General features: G+C 43.9%; 1 protein-coding gene across 9 annotated transcripts in view; it reads right to left on the reverse strand.

Moving 5' to 3' along the window:
- scn8ab (sodium channel, voltage gated, type VIII, alpha subunit b) overlaps positions 1-19,001 on the reverse strand; it is a 97,020-nt gene that overhangs the window by 447 nt on the left and 77,572 nt on the right. For 6 of the 9 annotated variants that reach the window (XM_046845859.1, XM_046845884.1, XM_046845868.1 and 3 more), the window contains 10 exons: positions 17,781-17,898; positions 17,297-17,451; positions 15,451-15,624; positions 11,845-11,967; positions 8,637-8,921; positions 8,394-8,447; positions 3,902-4,039; positions 3,439-3,543; positions 3,079-3,349; positions 1-1,712 (listed from right to left, as the gene is read on the reverse strand). The exon at positions 1-1,712 is cut by the window's left edge and continues 447 nt beyond it. In XM_046845859.1, the coding sequence (XP_046701815.1) occupies positions 556-1,712; positions 3,079-3,349; positions 3,439-3,543; positions 3,902-4,039; positions 8,394-8,447; positions 8,637-8,921; positions 11,845-11,967; positions 15,451-15,624; positions 17,297-17,451; positions 17,781-17,898 (2,580 nt within the window). In that variant the 3' untranslated portion in view covers positions 1-555. The remainder of the gene's footprint in view (positions 1,713-3,078; positions 3,350-3,438; positions 3,544-3,901; positions 4,040-8,393; positions 8,448-8,636; positions 8,922-11,844; positions 11,968-15,450; positions 15,625-17,296; positions 17,452-17,780; positions 17,899-19,001) is intronic. The other 3 variants (XM_046845900.1, XM_046845929.1, XM_046845920.1) reach the window with 1 other exon arrangement.

Genomic DNA, 19,001 nt, shown 5'->3' on the forward strand with positions numbered 1-19,001 from the left:
TGTTCATAAACGCATCAGCACGGGATTCTCCAGATGTGGGGAACGACACACCATGCTGTGATTTATTATTATTTTTTTATTCCTTGGTTTCCTTAAATATATATATATATATATATATATATATATATATATATATATATATATATATATATAAAAGCAACAAGTTCCGTCCTGAAGTGCAGTGTAGCCCTCTAATACGCGATAATCAAGTATCAGTCCTCGGTGAAAAGATCCCATCTGATTGAGTTTTGATGCAACAGTGTCACACAGGAAGCTGATTATGTTTGGTTTAACTTTAAAGAGTCAAGCACTGAAGAAACCCCAATGCTCTCTGTCGCATTCGTACACCTGTGAAGTTTGTAAACAATTTTTTTTGTCTTGTCCTTTAATTTGCAGATCTTTTTTTTTTTTTAAATATAACGTTTCCTTACTTGCAAATGAAATTAATCTGTACACGTATCTGTGTAGTCTGATTCAAGGTTTCCGCTTGTCTTGCTTGAGATTAGTTATTAAATTCATTATCGTGAGGTTTTCTTGCTGTCCATGTGTCCAGCTTTAACACTTCGATTCCCTGACATCTTTTTGGTTCCGGCCCTTCTCCTTACGACCCTTCCCCTCGTTGTTGTCATCTTGCTTTTCCTTCTCAGGCTTGGTTACACTGTCGTAAGATGGCAGGGATGCTGTAGAGGGCGTGTCTTCTTTCTTCTCCTGATTTGTCCCTCCGTTTTCCAGCTTGTTGTTGGCAGGTCGGCGTTTGCAGACGAAACCCCGGCGGCTGAGGTGAGCGCGGTACGCCCTCTGGATTATCACGGCTGAAACCTCCTCCTGCTTACGTCGCAGCGTGGTGGTGATCGGCTCATAGGACACTTTGGAAGGATTTGCTGCCACAAAGCGCTCCTCCATCTGCTGACGCATCATATCCAGATCACCGCTGTCGCCCAGGACGCGTTTGGTGAAAGCAAACAGGATGTCCAAGCAGTGAATCCGATCCCCACTAACCATAGGGAGATCCATAGCGATGAGCTCGATGATGTTGGGCTTCGGCACACGAAGAGGATGTTCCAGTGTGTCTGCAAAGTCTGGCAGCTTGGCAAAGGTGATAAACTGTGAAGCATCTGGGTCAAACTTCTCCCAGATCTCATAGAAGGACTCAAAGTCGTCCTCGCACAACGGATCAGCGCTCTCCTCTGTCGCGACGCTGAAGTTCTCCAGAATAATGGCGATGTACATGTTTACAACAATCAAAAAGGACACAATAATGTACATAACAAAGAAGAAGATTCCCACAGATGGGTTGCCGCAGTTGCCCTTCACTGTGGTTCCTGGGTTCTCCTTCTCAGGGTTGCAGTCAGGTGGGTAGTTGAGAATGGGAGCCAGCAAACCATCCCACCCTGCTGACGTGGTGATCATGAACAAGATGATCATGCTGTTACCGAACGTCTCAAAGTTGTACATGTCGTCGATGCCAAGTTCCCGCTTCACATATGCGAAGTTAGACATGCCGAATATGGAGAAGATAAACATGACCAGGAAGAGCAGCAAGCCGATGTTAAACAGGGCAGGAAGTGACATCATTAAGGCAAACAGTAAAGTCCGGATACCCTTGGCTCCTTTGATTAAGCGCAAGATGCGACCGATTCGAGCCAGGCGGATCACCCTGAACAGAGTCGGTGACACAAAGTACTTCTCGATCAGGTCTGCCAGGAACATACCTGAGATACGAGAAACAGAACGCATAGTCAAGCAAATTAAATCATGTAACTTTTACAGAAAGATCATGTTCAGAAGGACATTTTTTTTTGTGTATCAGGATTTACATCTATTTTACTATCGAGCCATGCCCACTCTCAGCCATGTCTCTGTCTGCCATGCCCACTCTCAGTCATGCCCACTCTAAAACATGTCCATGACAGCCACACACAACTCTTACCCATGTCCCTCTTAGACAGACCCACTCTCAACCATGTCCCTGTCTGACACGCCCACTCTCAGTCATGCCCACTCTCAGACACGTCCATGACAGCCACACACAACCCTTAGCCATGTCCCTGTCAGACACACCCACCCTCAACCATGTCTTTATCTGCCACACCCACTCTCAACCATGTCCCTATTAGACACACCCACTCTCAACCATGTCCCTGTCTGCCACGCCCACTCGGTCATGCCCACTCTCAGACACGTCCATGACAGCCACACACAACTCTTAGCCATGTCCCTGTCAGACACACCCACCCTCAACCATGTCTTTGTCTGCCACACCCACTCTCAACCATGTCCCTGTTAGACACACCCACTCTCAACCATGTCCCTGTCAGACACACCACTCTCAACCATGTCCCTTTCTGCCACGCCCACTCGGTCATGCCCACTCAGACACGTCCATGACAGCCACACACAACCCTTAGCCATGTCCCTGTCAGACACACCCACCCTCAACCATGTCTTTATCTGCCACACCCACTCTCAACCATGTCCCTATTAGACACACCCACTCTCAACCATGTCCCTGTCTGCCACGCCCACTCTCGGTCATGCCCACTCTCAGACACGTCCATGACAGCCACACACAACTCTTAGCCATGTCCCTGTCAGACACACCACTCTCAACCATGTCCCTGTCTGCCACACCCACTCTCAACCATGTCCCTGTTAGACACACCCACTCTCAACCATGTCCCTGTCAGACACACCCACTCTCAACCATGTCCCTTTCTGCCACGCCCACTCTCGGTCATGCCCACTCTCAGACACATCCATGACAGCCACACACAACTCTTAGCCATGTCCCTGTCAGACACACCCACCCTCAACCATGTCTTTGTCTGCCACACCCACTCTCAACCATGTCCCTGTCAGACACACCCACTCTCAACCATGTCCCTGTCAGACACACCCACTCTCAACCATGTCCCTGTCTGCCACACCCACTCTCAGTCATGCCCACTCTTAGACACATCCCTGTCAGCCACGGCAACAAAAATCTTGATTTGGACATGAGTTCCACTGGCCAAATCTCCAGCCAGCCCTGTGTGTCCTGCCCCTTCATCTCTATCCCCCTCATTTCATTCTACTCACCCACAATAGACAGAATCACCACCACACAGTCGAAGATGTTCCAGCCATTGGTAAAGTAGTAATGTCGTAGTGCAAAGAGCTTCAGCACAAACTCGCCAGTGAACACGACGATGAAGACGAAGTTGACCCAGTACAAAATGTTCTCTGTCTCTGGTGACTGGTCATCGGTTTCCACCATCATTGTGACCATGTTGAGACAGATGAGAATCATGATAGAGATGTCGAAGGCTTGTTGAGTGACAAAGTCAAACACCATCCCCTGGATGTTGTTCTGGAAAAAAAATGTGGATGAAAACAGGAATAAATGGAAAGTATTTGTAGTGTTTATGTGCAGTGGTTAGTTTCTGTTTGTTTTGGTACCTGTGGTCTGGGGATGGGCTTCTGTGGTTTCTTTGAGCCTAATTTTTTCATAGCATTATAGTACTTCTTTTGTTCTTCTGTCATGAAGATATCCTGACCTCCGAAGTATAGGGAGAAAATGACACTGGTTACAACCTGAAAAACTCCAATGGTAATGATGAACACTTCTGAAACACTTTTGTTCAAATAAAAGATCTTTCAGGGGCTTTTGAGAAACCACCTTCAAATGCAACATGTTAAAGTAGAATTGTGAAGGAAATGAATACAAGTAGTAAAATGGAACAGATCCCAGCTCCTTAACAAACGCTGACAAAAGCTAATGACGATGCTGATTGAAAATCATCAGATCAAAAGTTTACATTATACAGAGATTCCCCAACAGTTCAGAGTCACGAGTTCAGAGGCAGGAATTTTACAGAGAGGAACATGTTGAATGTTCTAATGAAACACAGAGAACACTTATCTTTTTCTTCTGTTGGTTGAAGTTGTCGATGATGACACCAATAAAGAGGTTAAGTGTGAAGAATGAACCGAAGATGATGAAGATGACGAAGTAGATGTACATGTACAGATTATCTTCATACTTTGGTTGATCTTCAACCTAGAAACAAGCAGCACAAATGTTCACAGTTCACGATACACATTTTACGCCTCAAATAAATCACTGAGATTTGCATTTGAATGGAAGAATCATGATTAAGGGTGTATTTAAGCTAAGAACAAGGTTTGTTTGGACTCATTCGGATTGCAGATTTAATGTTCATATACATGTGCACAGATTCAGGTCAAACACAGGTTCATAATGAGCACCAGTACAATACATCTGAATAATATACAGCAATAGTTTTGGAGATATCTTTATTTTCAGTTTTATAGTCACTAGTCACAAAACTAATGGTGTAAATGCAGGCTATAAATGTAGCAGCTCATTACAGTAAACATTGCTTGTGTGTGTGTTTATGTCTGTGTCTGTCTGTCTGTGTGTTTTACAGAGGGTGTGTATGTGTGTTTGTTTTGAAGAGGGTGTAGATGTCTGTGTGTAGGTGTGTGTTTTGGAAAGGGTGTGTACGTCTGTGTGTAGGCGTGTGTTTTGGAAAGGGGGTGTATGTCTATGTGTAGGTGTGTGTTTTGTGTGGAGGTGTGTGTTTTGGAGAGGTGTGTAGGTCTGTGTGTAGGTGTGTGTTTTGGAGAGGTGTGTACGTCTATGTGGAGGTGTGTGTTTTGTGTGGAGGTCTGTGTTTTGTGTGGAGGTGTGTGTTTTGTGGAGGTGTGTATACGTCTGTGTGAGGTGTGTGTTTTAAAGAGGTTGTACGTCTGTGTGGAGGTGTGTGTTTTAAAGAGGTTGTGTACGTCTGTGTGTAGGTGTGTGTTTTGAGAGGTGTGTACGCCTGTGTGTAGGTGTGTGTTTTGGAGAAGGTGTGTCTGTCTGTGTGTAGGTGTGTGTTTTGTGTGGAGATGTGTGTACGTCTGTGTGTAGGTGTGTGTTTTGAAGAGGTTGTGTACGTCTGTGTGTAGGTGTGTGTTTTGGAGAGGTGTACGTCTGTGTGGAGGTGTGTGTTTTGGAGAGGTGTGTCTGTCTGTGTAGGTGTGTGTTTTGGAGAAGGTGTGTCTGTCTGTGTGTAGGTGTGTGTTTTGTGTGGAGATGTGTGTACGTCTGTGTGTAGGTGTGTGTTTTGAAGAGGTTGTGTACGTCTGTGTGTAGGTGTGTGTTTTGGAGAGGTGTGTACGTCTGTGTGGAGGTGTGTTTTGGAGAGTGTGTATGTCTGTGTGTAGGTGCATGTTTTGGAGAGGTGTGTATGTCTGTGTGTAGGTGTGTTTTGTGTGGAGATGTGTACGTCTGTGTGTGTGTGTTTTGGAGGTGTGTATGTGTGTTTGTTTTGAAGAGGTTGTGTACGTCTGTGTAGGTGTGTGTTTTGTGTGGAGGTGTGTATGTCTGTGTGTAGGTGTGTGCTTTGGAGAGGTGTGTAGGTCTGTGTGTAGGTGTGTTTTGGAGAGGTGTGTACGTCTGTGTGTAGGTGTGTTTTGGAGAGGTGTGTATGTCTGTGTGTAGGTGTGTTTTGTGTGAGATGTGTGTACGTCTGTGTGTAGGTGTGTGTTTTGGAGAGGTGTGTACGTCTGTGTGTGTGTGTTTTGGAGAGGTGTGTACGTCTGTGTGTAGTGTGTGTTTTGGAGAGGTGTGTATGTCTGTGTGTAGGTGTGTGTTTTGGAGAGGTGTATACGTCTGTGTGTAGGTGTGTGTTTTGGAGAGGTGTGTATGTCTGTGTGTAGGTGTGTGTTTTGGAGAGGTGTACGTCTGTGTGTGTGTGTGTGTGTTTTGGAGAGGTGTATGTCTGTGTGTAGGTGTGTGTTTTGGAGAGGGTGTATACGTCTGTGTGTAGTGTGTGTTTTGGAGAGGTGTACGTCTGTGTGTAGTGTGTGTTTTGGAGAGGTGTGTATGTCTGTGTGTAGGTGTGTGTTTTGGAGAGGGTGTACGTCTGTGTGTAGGTGTGTGTTTTGGAGAGGTGTGTACGTCTGTGTGTAGGTGTGTGTTTTGGAGAGGTGTGTATGTCTGTGTGTTTTACAGAGGTGTGTATGTGTGTTTGTTTTGAAGAGGTTGTGTACGTCTGTGTGTAGGTGTGTTTTGGAGAGGTGTGTATGTCTGTGTGTTTTGGAGAGGGTGTACGTCTGTGTGTAGGTGTGTGTTTTGGAGAGGTGTGTATGTCTGTGTGTCTGTGTGTTTTGGAGAGGTGTGTAGGTCTGTGTGTAGGTGTGTGTTTTGGAGAGGTGTGTATGTCTGTGTGTCTGTGTGTTTTGGAGAGGTGTGTGTCTGTGTGTCTGTGTGTTTTGGAGAGGTGTGTAGGTCTGTGTGTAGGTGTGTGTTTTGGAGAGGTGTGTATGTCTGTGTGTCTGTGTGTTTTGGAGAGGTGTGTACGTCTGTGTGTCTGTGTGTTTTGGAGAGGTGTATGTCTGTGTGTCTGTGTGTTTTGGAGAGGTGTGTATGTCTGTGTGTCTGTGTGTTTTGGAGAGGTGTGTACGTCTGTGTGTAGGTGTGTATGTCTGTGTGTTTTGGAGAGGTGTGTATGTCTGTGTGTTTTGGAGAGGTGTGTATGTCTGTGTGTAGGTGTGTGTTTTGGAGAGGTGTGTACGCCTGTGTGTAGGTGTGTGTTTTGTGGAGGTGTGTGTACGTCTGTGTGTAGGTGTGTGTTTTGGAGAGGGTGTATGTCTGTGTGTAGGTGTGTGTTTTGTGTGGAGGTGTGTGTACGTCTGTGTAGGTGTGTGCTTTGGAGAGGTGTAGGTCTGTGTGTAGGTGTGTGTTTTGAGAGGTGTGTACGTCTGTGTGTAGGTGTGTTTTGGAGAGGTGTGTATGTCTGTGTGTAGGTGTGTGTTTTGTGGAGGTGTGTGTACGTCTGTGTGTAGGTGTGTGTTTTGGAGAGGTGTGTACGTCTGTGTGTGTGTTTTTGGAGGTGTGTATGTCTGTGTGTTTTGGAGAGGTGTATGTCTGTGTGTCTGTGTGTGTTTTGGAGAGGTGTGTACGCCTGTGTGTCTGTGTGTTTTGGAGAGGTGTACGTCTGTGTGTAGGTGTGTGTTTTGGAGAGGTGTGTATGTCTGTGTGTAGGTGTGTGTTTTGAGAGGTGTGTACGCCTGTGTGTAGGTGTGTGTTTTGGAGAGGTGTGTATGTCTGTGTGTAGGTGTGTGTTTTGGAGAGGGTGTACGTCTGTGTGTAGGTGTGTGTTTTGGAGAGGGTGTATACGTCTGTGTGTAGGTGTGTGTTTTGGAGAGGTGTGTATGTCTGTGTGTTTTGGAGAGGGTGTACGTCTGTGTGTAGGTGTGTGTTTTGTGTGAAGGTGTGTATGTCTGTGTGTAGGTGTGTGTTTTGGAGAGGTGTGTATGTCTGTGTAGGTGTGTGTTTTGGAGAGTGTGTACGTCTGTGTGTAGGTGTGTTTTGGAGAGGTGTGTGTACGTCTGTGTGTGTGTTTTGGAGAGGTGTATACGTCTGTGTGTAGGTGTGTGTTTTGGAGAGGTGTGTATGTCTGTGTGTCTGTGTGTTTTGGAGAGGTGTAGGTCTGTGTGTAGGTGTGTGTTTTGGAGAGGGTGTATGTCTGTGTGTCTGTGTGTTTTGGAGAGGTGTGTACGCCTGTGTGTCTGTGTGTGTTTTGAGAGGTGTGTATGTCTGTGTGTCTGTGTGTTTTGGAGAGGGTGTATACGTCTGTGTGTAGGTGTGTGTTTTGGAGAGGTGTGTATGTCTGTGTGTAGGTGTGTGTTTTGGAGAGGTGTGTATGTCTGTGTGTCTGTGTGTTTTGGAGAGGTGTGTACGTCTGTGTGTAGGTGTGTATGTCTGTGTGTTTTGGAGAGGGTGTGTATGTCTGTGTGTTTTGGAGAGGGTGTGTATGTCTGTGTGTAGGTGTGTGTTTTGGAGAGGGTGTGTACGTCTGTGTGTAGGTTTGTGTTTTGTGTGGAGGTGTGTGTTTTGGAAAGGGACACACTATTGGCACACTGACTTATGAAGGTCGGTGCTCCCTGTGACTGTGCGTGTAAACTTGTCCTGCTATCTGTTGCCATGTTACAAAACCAGTCCTGGAATATTTTGACCACCTCATATTTTAACCTTAGTGATGGAATACACCAGTTCCTGAGACAGATGGAAAATTCATTCCTTCTTTATATCTTCATAATTTATTTGTATTTTTTATTTATTTTTTGATTATTTTGGTATTTTGATGACTGTTTCTCGTGATGAGCTCCAGTCAGGTGTGTTTGGAATGCTTGGGGGTGTGGTCTGTCTCTAACACACTATTGTTGGTCAGTTGAGTGATGCAAGTGATTCCGCAACAGTGTCTTCTTTTTACTTGTTTATAAAAGAAAAGATAAACAGAAATGATAAGTTTGCATGTAAACCTGGTGATGTAAAGAGGGAAAGTGTTCAATTCATTACAAAACTCTTACAAAATGGCGATAAGGTCACCTATTTTCTTTACCTTTCTGGAATCCACTGCTGCGTACATGATGTCCATCCAGCCTTTAAACGTGGCCTGATGGAGCAGAACATCAGCACACAAAAACAGTTCAATCTTCTTTTTTAGAGCATTTCTGGATTTTTGAATATAAACTCAAAAGTCAAACAAAGATGACAAAGATTGTAGGACATGTAGTGAAAACAGCTGAAGTTTCATCGTCGCCATGTAACAACGTTTTTTTTTTAAAGATCGAATCAAACCCACCACTTGTAAGAGTGCCAGATATCCAGCACCCACGTTATCGAAGTTGATCTTGACGTTCTTCCAGCGGACCTCGGAGTGATTGGCATTGATGAGCGCAAAACACTCCGTCTTGTTGTTGACGTCAACAGTCTCGAAATATTTTTCTATTGTCTCATTGAAGCAGTAATAGTACTTTCCAGCAAACAGGTTCACTCCCATAATACTGAAGATCAGCCAGAAGATCAAACACACCAACAGCACGTTCATGATGGATGGGATGGCACCTACCAGGGCGTTCACCACCACCTTATCATGGGGAAGGGAAGGGAAGGGGAGGGGAAAGAGAAAAGCACATTCAGCTGTAAATTCCCCACATCATTAAGCTGTTTTATTATGTGAGGTGTTGAAGGAAACTCCACTCTAACTAACTCCACTCTTTATTTCAATCATATATGGAAAGCAACAGTTGCATTAATCAATAAATCTGATGTTTAAACCTCACTACACTGTAGGGCCGAAGAGTTTGTGGACACCTGACCATAAGATTGCTATGTGCCTCTTTTTGAACCTGTGTTCCTGTGCACGTGTCGGTGCAGGGCTTTCGGTTTGGTGCACATGTGCACTGTTTACGTGCAGAACAGTTACAAATCGAGTTCCCTCACAAACATTACGTTTAGGCTCCGCCTCGCACTGAGCACACAGTCAATGTTTTTTTTTTATGATTAAACTTGGAAACGTACACAGCAGTGTGGGGGACAGACCAGGAGGAAGAGTTCGGCAGCATCACTGTGGCCACCGCTCACTACCACATCCCCATTTACACTGCGCAAAACTACGCTTTGTAGCACCTTGTTAATCTCGGGTTTTGTTTTGCGCACTACAGGTGTGTTAGTAAAGTCAAGTACTGAGGTCTGGGTCAGCGTTCACATTCATTCACATTCAATAGGGTTGGAGCGCTATAGCAGAAGATCTTCCACTCCAACCCATGGAAAGCAGATCTTCATGGAGCTGTCTTTGTGGTAGATTTGGGTCTCCTAGTTTAACTGGAGGAATAATTTCATGCTCATGCATCCAAAGGATCCATACACAATTGAGTGTCTCAAACAGTTTGGTGAAGAAGCACGTAGGAGTCAGGTGTCACAAAACTTTTGACCCTAATTTTGATGTTTTTGAGAAGATCAGATAACTCCTGCAAAATGATGCTGAATGCTGAGAGTTAAACGAGTAAAATTCCCTATAAGACACTTCACGTGTACTGCGAGGGTCTCAGGAGGTCTTGTGTGGTTTCAGTTCTCACATAAACCCTCTGGAGCTGCACACTGGATGGCTGACTTCAGACCTACAGCGGTTTGTGGAACATGTTGATGGTCATAAAAAAATCTGATTCAAACAAACATGAACCTCCAGTTCTTACATCCAGCTGAATATTAAAAAGTTTTTTTTCACTGATATAAAATTTTAAAGCAACCAGCAAGCGTGAGCTCATTTCCTCAGCTTTTGTCCACCAATTTGTGGAGACCATCCCCACAGGGTTGGGTTTAGATCTGAACAGGATAAACCCTCGCCATGCCAGTGTACTGCTCAGAGATCTGCAAGAACCGATCACTGATTCAAGCCAGGAGGCATCTACTCAGGCTTCACCACTCCAGCTTTTTCTCATGAGTTACACAAAAGCAATGATGTTTATGATGACACACAGGCTGGTTGGATAAAGCTCTGAGATGACAGGCCAGCAGAAGATCATGCAGAGCCAGCAGCAGGACATAATTTTTACCTACCTGCTCACCATGGTCTTCTCCAAAAACACAGTAACCTTCTACCTGCTCACCACGTTCTTCTCCAAACACATTAACCTTCTACCTGCTTACCATGTTCTTCTCCAAACACATACTAACCTTCTACCTGCTGATCATGTTCTTCTCTGAAACATACACTAACTCTAATGTTTTTTTGGTTCTCCACTCACAGTTTCCCTTCTAGATCTTTGTTCCTTAAGTAATTTCAGACAGATGTGGAGATCGATGGTGCTGAGATGATCTGATGAGTGACTGTAGCAATTGCTGTAGATTAAAGCTAGAATGAGGATGTGCACTTTTACCTCAAAGATCTGATTTTCACCCTGATTCCTGCAGTGGTTTATTTGGGTTAGTATTACAATATACATACATGTGTATACAATATATGGCCAGAAGATTGTGGACACCTGCCCATGAACGTTTGTGAACAAGTTCGGCTCTTCTAATGTATTAGAACACGTAGGATCTTCCAAATGTATTAGGACACCTGTCCTTTCCTGCCATATGTGGTTTACAAATGTAAACAAGAACATTCTAAAGTCTTGTAGAACATCTTCCCAGAAAAGTGGAGGAAATTATAACAGCAAATTGGGACTAAATGTGAAATGCAATGCTTTCAAAGTAAATACCGTACTTTTGACCAGGTGTCCACAAACTTTTGCAATATAGTGTTTGGACTACTATTTCTTATATATATATTTATAAAACAGAGGCCACGCCCACAAACTACACAATCATTATTAATATGTAAATAATGCACGTTTCCTTCGTATTCGAGATTCATGTCACCTACATAAAGCTTTACGTGTGTTTCAGGGTTCTGTGTGAAACGTGACTAAAGCTAGATTTTGTCTTTGGCGTGCTTGGCATGGGGTGGGATTGGGAAGTGGGCGGGGTTAATGGTGAGACGGTTGAGATGTGAACAGCCCCAGCGCTAATGCTAATGCGAGTTTGTGATGAAGCAGCTTGCGTTTTAATACGAAACCCTGTTTTTATCTCACGTTAACATCCAAGTCCCCTGAACATGTCGCTTTGATGCAGAAAGATTTACACTGCCTAATAAATGAATGAAAAACAGCAGATAAGATGATTTTCACTCCTGTTGGCTAGGCAACATGTTTTATAACTTTATTACATCACAAAGTGCTCAGATTAAGCCCCGCCCGCTCCCTGATCTTTTTTTTTTTTTATAACGAGTTCAGAGGGACTTTGTGAAAAACGTTTTCGGATCATGCAATAATTTTATGCATAAAGCATGCATTTAGCGTGTATTAGTTTCAGATGATGTCACACTGAAACCCTTTGAACTTTATGCTATTTTCTCTAGCTAGCTATGATTAGCTTTTTTTCCCTTTTTTTGCATGATGGTGGTTCTTGGCATGCAATGTGTTTCACAGAGTGAGGGACATGCACTGGGCAGCTACGGATCTTACCCTCATTCCCTCAAACCGGGACAAAGCTCTCAGGGGCCTGAGGGCCCGCAAAGTCCTCAGGGACTTAATGGGGCCCAAGTCTGAATACCCCAGCGCATTAGCTATAAGGCTGACTATAGAGACCTATATAAAGGGAAAAAGAGAAAGACAGAGAGGAAGAAAGGGGGAGAAAGAGAGGGACAAAGTGTTTAAGTCAGGAAGGATGGCAGGGGTAATAGAGAACGAGAGAAAGAACCCTATGGTGCTTTTACACTGGAGAGTTAAAGACACATGACACATATATACATACATAATTCAAGGTATGTCTGCATCCGTTCGTATGTATGTATATAAGTGCATATTAACACACAAAAGAGAAGAACGAGAGAAAGAAAGAAAGAAAGAAAGAAAGAGAGAGAAGGTTAGACATGGGTTATCTGCTGCACTAGGGATGGTGAACACCTCCAAAGCATCTGAACCTTGACTGTTTCTTTTTGTCATTTTTGTTTGTTTGTTTGTTTGTTCGTTCGTTTGTTTATTTGTGATTAGTTCAGTTATCGCAGAAAGTCGGAAAGCAGCGTAAAAACAGCAAACCTGGAAGGAAACGAGTGTCTTAATAGATCCGGGAGAGAAACAGAGATCATGGGAGAAATGTTAAGAGAAAGAGAGAAAGGAGAGATAGTGCACATACATACGAGCACATCCACCATACTGTTAACATGACAGAAATACACAATACGTACAAACACGCCAACCGCATACAGTACACACAAGACCAGTACACAGTCGTTTAGGGTGGAAAAGGAGGGTTAGGGGCGGGGTTAAAGACAGCAAGGGGGCAGAGATAGAGAGAGAGAGAGAGAGAGAGAGAGAGAGAGAGAGAGAGAGAGAGAGAGAGAGAGAGAGAGAGAGAGAGAGAGGAAACGAACTCCTGTTAGAGAGAAGAGTCCTAACAGTGACCTTACCCTGCCCCTCTCTCACTCCCGGCCAATCACAGGCCACCTCAGTGCCTCGGGCTCCATCAGGGCTAAAGAGAGACAAGTCACCTGTCAGAGAATCGCAAAACTCTCTCAGATCCGCATCAACAAACTTACACTCATGTTAGTCCAGCTGAGAACGTCTCACTTACCGTCTCGTCTCGTCTCCTGAACACAACACACACAAACTCACTGCCACTTTTGCCACAGGTTTTATTTCAATCACAGAACGTTATTAATGAACCTGAAAAAGTTCACACCAGGGCCATAACTGCCGTTACACTGAGGAAGAAACGCCCCCAATTACCCCGACCCACAACATCAAATCAGAAACGGCTCTGAATCGCCCCTCCCTCAAAAAATATAAGGTGGGGTCTTCCCCAGTGTCATGGGCATAGTTATACACCCGGTGTTGTGGGTGTGGTTATTCCTGATGATGGGGGTGTGGTTTCCACTGTGTTGGGGGCGCGTGGTTATCCCCAGTTTTGGGGGCGTGGTAATCCCCAGTGTTGGGGGCGTGGTAATCCCCAGTGTTGGGGGCGTGGTTATAGCCCTGCTCCACCTTAATGCACCAATTCGTTTTCACTGAATCATTAGTTAATCATCAGCATATACAAAATATTTTCCTTTCTGCATCTGTCTATTCTTCTCTTTATTTTTTCTCTCTATATGTCTATTCTGTCTGCCTGTCTATATCACAGTCTGTCTCTATCCATCAATTTGTCTTCCTGTCTCAATTTGTCCCTATCTTTATCTGTCTGTCTGCTTGTCTCTCTGTCTGTCTGTCTTTCCATCTCTCTTTGTCTGTCTCTCTTTCTGTCTTTGTCACTGACTTTTTTCTCTTAATCGTATTTCTCATATTTTTGTCTATCTGTCTTTATATCATTTTGTCTCCGTCTGTCTGTCTGTCTGTCTGTCTGTCTGTCTGTCTGTCTGTCTGTCTGTCTGTCTGTCTGTCTGTCTCTCCATCTCTCTTTGTCTGTCTCTCTTTCTGTCTTTGTCTGTATTTATCTCTGACTGTCTTTCTATTTTTCTGGCTCGCTATTATTTTGTCTCTTTGTCTGTCTCTCTTTCTGTCTTTGTCACTGACTTTTTCTCTTAATCGTATTTCTCATATTTTTGTCTATCTGTCTTTATATCATTTTGTCTCCGCCTGTCTGTCTGTCTGTCTGTCTGTCTGTCTGTCTGTCTGTCTGCCTCTATACGTCTCTCTGGCTTCTTGTCTCTCATTCTGTATTGGTCTGTCTCTCTCTCAATCTTTATCTTTGTTTGTCTTTCTCTTTATATCGTTGTCTGTTTCTGTGTTTTTCTGTCTCTCTATCTCTCATATGTCTTTCCAACTGTCTATCTCTCTATCACTCTGTCCCTCAAGCTTTCACTGTCTATATATATATTTATCTACATCTATCTCTCATTGTCTGTCTCTCTTTCTGTCTTTTCTGTGTCTATATTTGTCTGTCTTTTCTGTCTATCTGTCTCTTTCTGAATCTGTTTGTCTGCTTGTCTTCATCACTTTGTCAATTTCTTTTGTGTCTCTTTCTGTCTTTGTCTGTATTTATCTCTGACTGTCTTTCTATTTTTCTGGCTCGCTATTATTTTGTCTCTTTGTCTGTCTGTCTCAATCTCTCTCTGTATGTCTCTATTTTCTCTCTCTGTCCTTCTGTGAGGTATTGAGGAATTTTGACTTGTGATCTGATCTTTTTCCTCAGGATTGACGTGAACAGGTTAGGCCTCGCCCCCTGATCCTCTCCACAGGATCATCATCAAAACCTGACAAATGTTTACACCGGAGGACAGCGAGAGCTTCTGAAACGTGGTGATGAAGTTTTCTTCTGCACATGCCTGCAGTCGCTACGCCGCTAAATTACATCATATCACACATCACATGACCGAAAGTGCAGGAAAAAACTCATTACTCATCACACACACACACACACACACACACACACACACACACACACACACGCACACACACACACACACACTTCATCAAAGAGATACAGTAAGTAAAAAAAAAAAACGAAGGAATGAAACATGATCACAGACGGAGAAAAAGGAGGATAGAAAAGTTACGGTTGAAAGAAAGAAAGAAAGAAAGAAAGAAAGAAAGAAAGAAAGAAAGAAAGAAAGAAAGAAAGAAAGAAAGAAAGAAAGGACAGCATCCCCATCACTTCCAAAGGACGAAGATTTTGGTATTTTTTTAAGTACAGTGATGTCGATCAGACACACACACACACACACACACACACACACACACACACACACACATATATATATATATATCACATACACACAGAGAACCTCACACTTCATACACTCACTCTGTTCATCATCATCATCATCATCATCATTAACAACATTAATACAGCTGTGATAAACTCTGTTCCTCAGGTCTGTTCAGAGAGTCAGAGAAAAAAGACATGAAGACAAAATGAGAGATAGAAAGAAAGGCACACAGAGAGACAGATAACGGAGCCCCAGATAGAGAGAGACTGGAAAAGACAAATAAATACATGCAGACGGAGAGATCGATAATAACATACAGACACAGAGAAAAACAGATAGACTGTCAGACAGATGGACAGACAGAGAGACAGACGGACAGACAGAGAGACAGACAGACATTAAGTAACAGTAAAGTGACACTCACGTCTACGATGAAGAAGTCTAACCAGCACCAGGCGTTGGTGAAATATTTGACGAAGCCGTACGCGACCCATTTCAGCAGCATTTCCAGGATGAAGATGTAGGTGAAGACTCGATCTGCATATTCCAGAATAATCTGAATTGTTTTCCTCTGTTCTATATACACGTCCTCAAACGCCTGTCAGAGAGACACAGGGACACACATGAGGAGACATAAGACGCATGGAGGTGTGAGAAAACTAAGGGAGACATGAGAAGACACATGAAAACATAAAGAAACACATGAAGATGAGATAAGGGGAGACATGAGAAGACAACGTGAGATGAGATAAGGGGCAACATGAGATGCAGGGAGACATGAGTAAACAGGGAGATATGAAATACAGGGAGACATGAGGAGACAAGGAGACATGAGATACCGGGAGACATGAGGAGACAGGGAGACATGAAATATGGGAAGACATGAGGAGACATGAGATAAGGGGAGACATGAGGAAACAAAGAGATGAGATACAGGGTGACATAAGGGGCGGGGAGATATGGGGAGACTTGAGGAGACATGGAGACATGAGATAAGGGGAGTCATGAGATAATGCGAGACATTAGAAAGACAGACAGAGAGACATAAGATAAGGGGGAGGCATTAAGAGAGAGGGAGATATAAGATACAGGGAGACATGGGGAGACAGGGAGACATGTGATAAGGGGAGACATTAAATAATGAAAAACATGAGAAAGACAGACAGAGAGATATGAGATAAGGGGAGACATGAGGAGACAGGGAGATATGAAATACAGGGAGACATTAGATATGGGGAGACATGAGGAGACAGATATGAGATACAGGGAGACATAAAGAGGGGGAGACATACGATATGTCCATCGAATGTCCATCGAGGTCAGTGATGTAAAATCCAGCTGATGTGTGAAAAGCTTCCTTCTGCTCCCTGATCCACTCCTCATCATCTCACCATCTCAGTGTTCTCACTGATCCTGAATGTTCCTGTGTTCCTCACTTCACAGCTACTTTATGTTACTGCTGCATGATGTTACTGATTCGAAACCTAAGAAACTAAAGCATCTTCAGATCATCGCACTGTCTTCTTCTATCCACATTTCTTCTGTGCATCAGTTCCACACTGGTTGTGAAGAAAAGCCAGTTCCACTGATTTTGTCAATACTCTTTTCCACAACCCAATCTACGTTTTCCATCATGAATTAAAAAAAAAAAAGAAGCTACACACTGCAGGTTAAAACATACTTGTCACACACACACACACACACACACACACACACACACACATTCTCTCTCCAGACAGTGTAATAAGTGTGTAATGAGAAGTTTAGCGTCAGCTATAAAATTGACCACAAGGTGGCACTACAAGCTCATATAAACCACACACACACACACACACACACACACACACACACACACACACACACACACACACTTTCACTAGAATCTGGAGTTTGTAGACAGTCCCTAAACACAGCTGCAGACAGAGCTGCTGGAAAAATAAATCCTGCATGTGGGGCTTCAACATGGAGATTGGCGACGGTCCCTTACAGCCAAACTAGGAGACCTACAGCAGGAGACCCTCTGGTGATCTTCAGCAGCTGCACACAGGAACCTAGTCTCCTGCAAGATCTACACCATCTTCTGACTATCTTCTGATCGACCAGTCTCAATAAATACACAGTCATCTTACAGGAGGTACCTCTGTATCTCTGAGTGTTCCTGAGGTTACATCTGGAACTTTCCAATATGGAAGACAGGCTGATGTAGACTTAGCTATCATTCTGTGTGTGTGTGTGTGTGTGTGTGTGTGTGTGTGTGTGTGTGACCTTACCAGAGCCCCAGAACTGAGTAGGATCATGAAGATAATTAATGTCTCGAACCAGTTGTGTTCTACGATGAGGTAGCAGGTTTTCCTCAAATACCACCAGTATTTCCCCCAACCCTCAGTGATGGGCACGTCACAGCACTTATACCGCGCCACACAGGCTGCACACACACAGGGTTAGATGTTTTTTTTAAAGCAAAACTAAAAGCATTTTTGTTTTAAACAGTCAGCAGTTGTAGTGAATTCTGGATGTCAGGATTCAATCAAAAGTAAAAGTGTATCGATTTTTTTTTAACTTTGTATCGTTTTATGGTTTATCATGAGTTTGGACCGAATGATCTGATCCGATCACCCAGACCTTCTCAAATCATCTACAATCTCCTCAGAGTGCGGCCTCTGTGCAGCATGTAAACATTTATTTATTTAAAAACACACACACACACACACACACACACACACACACAGGTTCTTCACTTGTCTGATGGCTCACCATCCGTCCAGCAGGCTTCTGGGTCCAGGTACTCTTCCACCACCTCCACTGCCCCTGCCTCCTCCTCCTCCGGCTTTATGTCTATGGTGCTGCCCTCTGACGAGCTCGTATCATCCAACTGACCCACAGAGAGAGAGAGAGAGAGAGAGAGAGAGAGATGAGTCCTGGACTGCGATTGGTCAGAAGGTGGTGATTAGTTATCTGCAACAGTAGCTCTGACAGTACTTCAGGGTTATCGTTACATTATCGTGTGTGTGTGTGTGTGTGTGTGTGTGTGTGTGTGAGATAAGGTGAATCTCGGTGCTTCTGCTGGAGATGATGTATGTGGAGGTGTGTGTGTGTGTGTGTGTTTCTGCTGGAGATGATGTATGTGGAGGTGTGTGTGTGTGTGTGTGTGTGTTTCTGCTGGAGATGATGTATGCGGAGGTGCAGTTGTGGCTCCAGTGAAAGGAGACGTGTTGAATTGTGATCATTGTTTGTGTTGCTTTAGTGATGATGTTCATTGTGACTGTATGAGATCCTGTGTGTGATGCAGCTCTGATCTACTGCACTTCTCTATTATACTGATGCTTTCTGTAGATGTGGAGTCATAATGATGGGATTAGGAGGAGGAGTGATTCAGGTAGAACATCACTGAAGGTCTCGGATGAAATACACGACCTGTAACTGATATAAAATAAGTGAAAACTCACTACAAAAGACATTAATTTTAGCTTTAAATGATTCATCATATAAAATACATCATTCTGTATCATGATCCTTAACTGTAGAAGAAGAAATGGGAATTAATCCATAGATCAGCACTGTCTAATCGTATAAAAAGATATAGTGTATCTGATCTGTTTGTGCAGGAGAGTCAGACATCCTGGTGTCCACAGCATGAACATCAGAGTTACAGTCTGATCTCAGCACTCAGCAAACAGTCTGACACAAAGCCTCTCTCAGACACGTCTCCATCTGCAGGGCCTGCATGACTCTGCACTTTTACAAAATCCCTATTGTCAGCACACACACGCACACACACACACACACACACACACACACACACAGGATCAGTAATAGAATCAAAGAGCACTCACACACTACCACTGCAGTCCTTACTGATCCAGCCCAACCAATCACAGGCTCAGATCTTCCCTGCTAAGCTCTGATTGGCTGCCTGACGTTTACCTGTTACAACATTACTGGATCTGTGTTCAGCTTTGTACACGTGTAGTCCAG

The sequence above is a fragment of the Silurus meridionalis genome, chromosome 1, assembly GCF_014805685.1.
Source record: "Silurus meridionalis isolate SWU-2019-XX chromosome 1, ASM1480568v1, whole genome shotgun sequence".
In the NCBI taxonomy this organism is placed as follows: Eukaryota; Metazoa; Chordata; class Actinopteri; order Siluriformes; family Siluridae; genus Silurus; species Silurus meridionalis.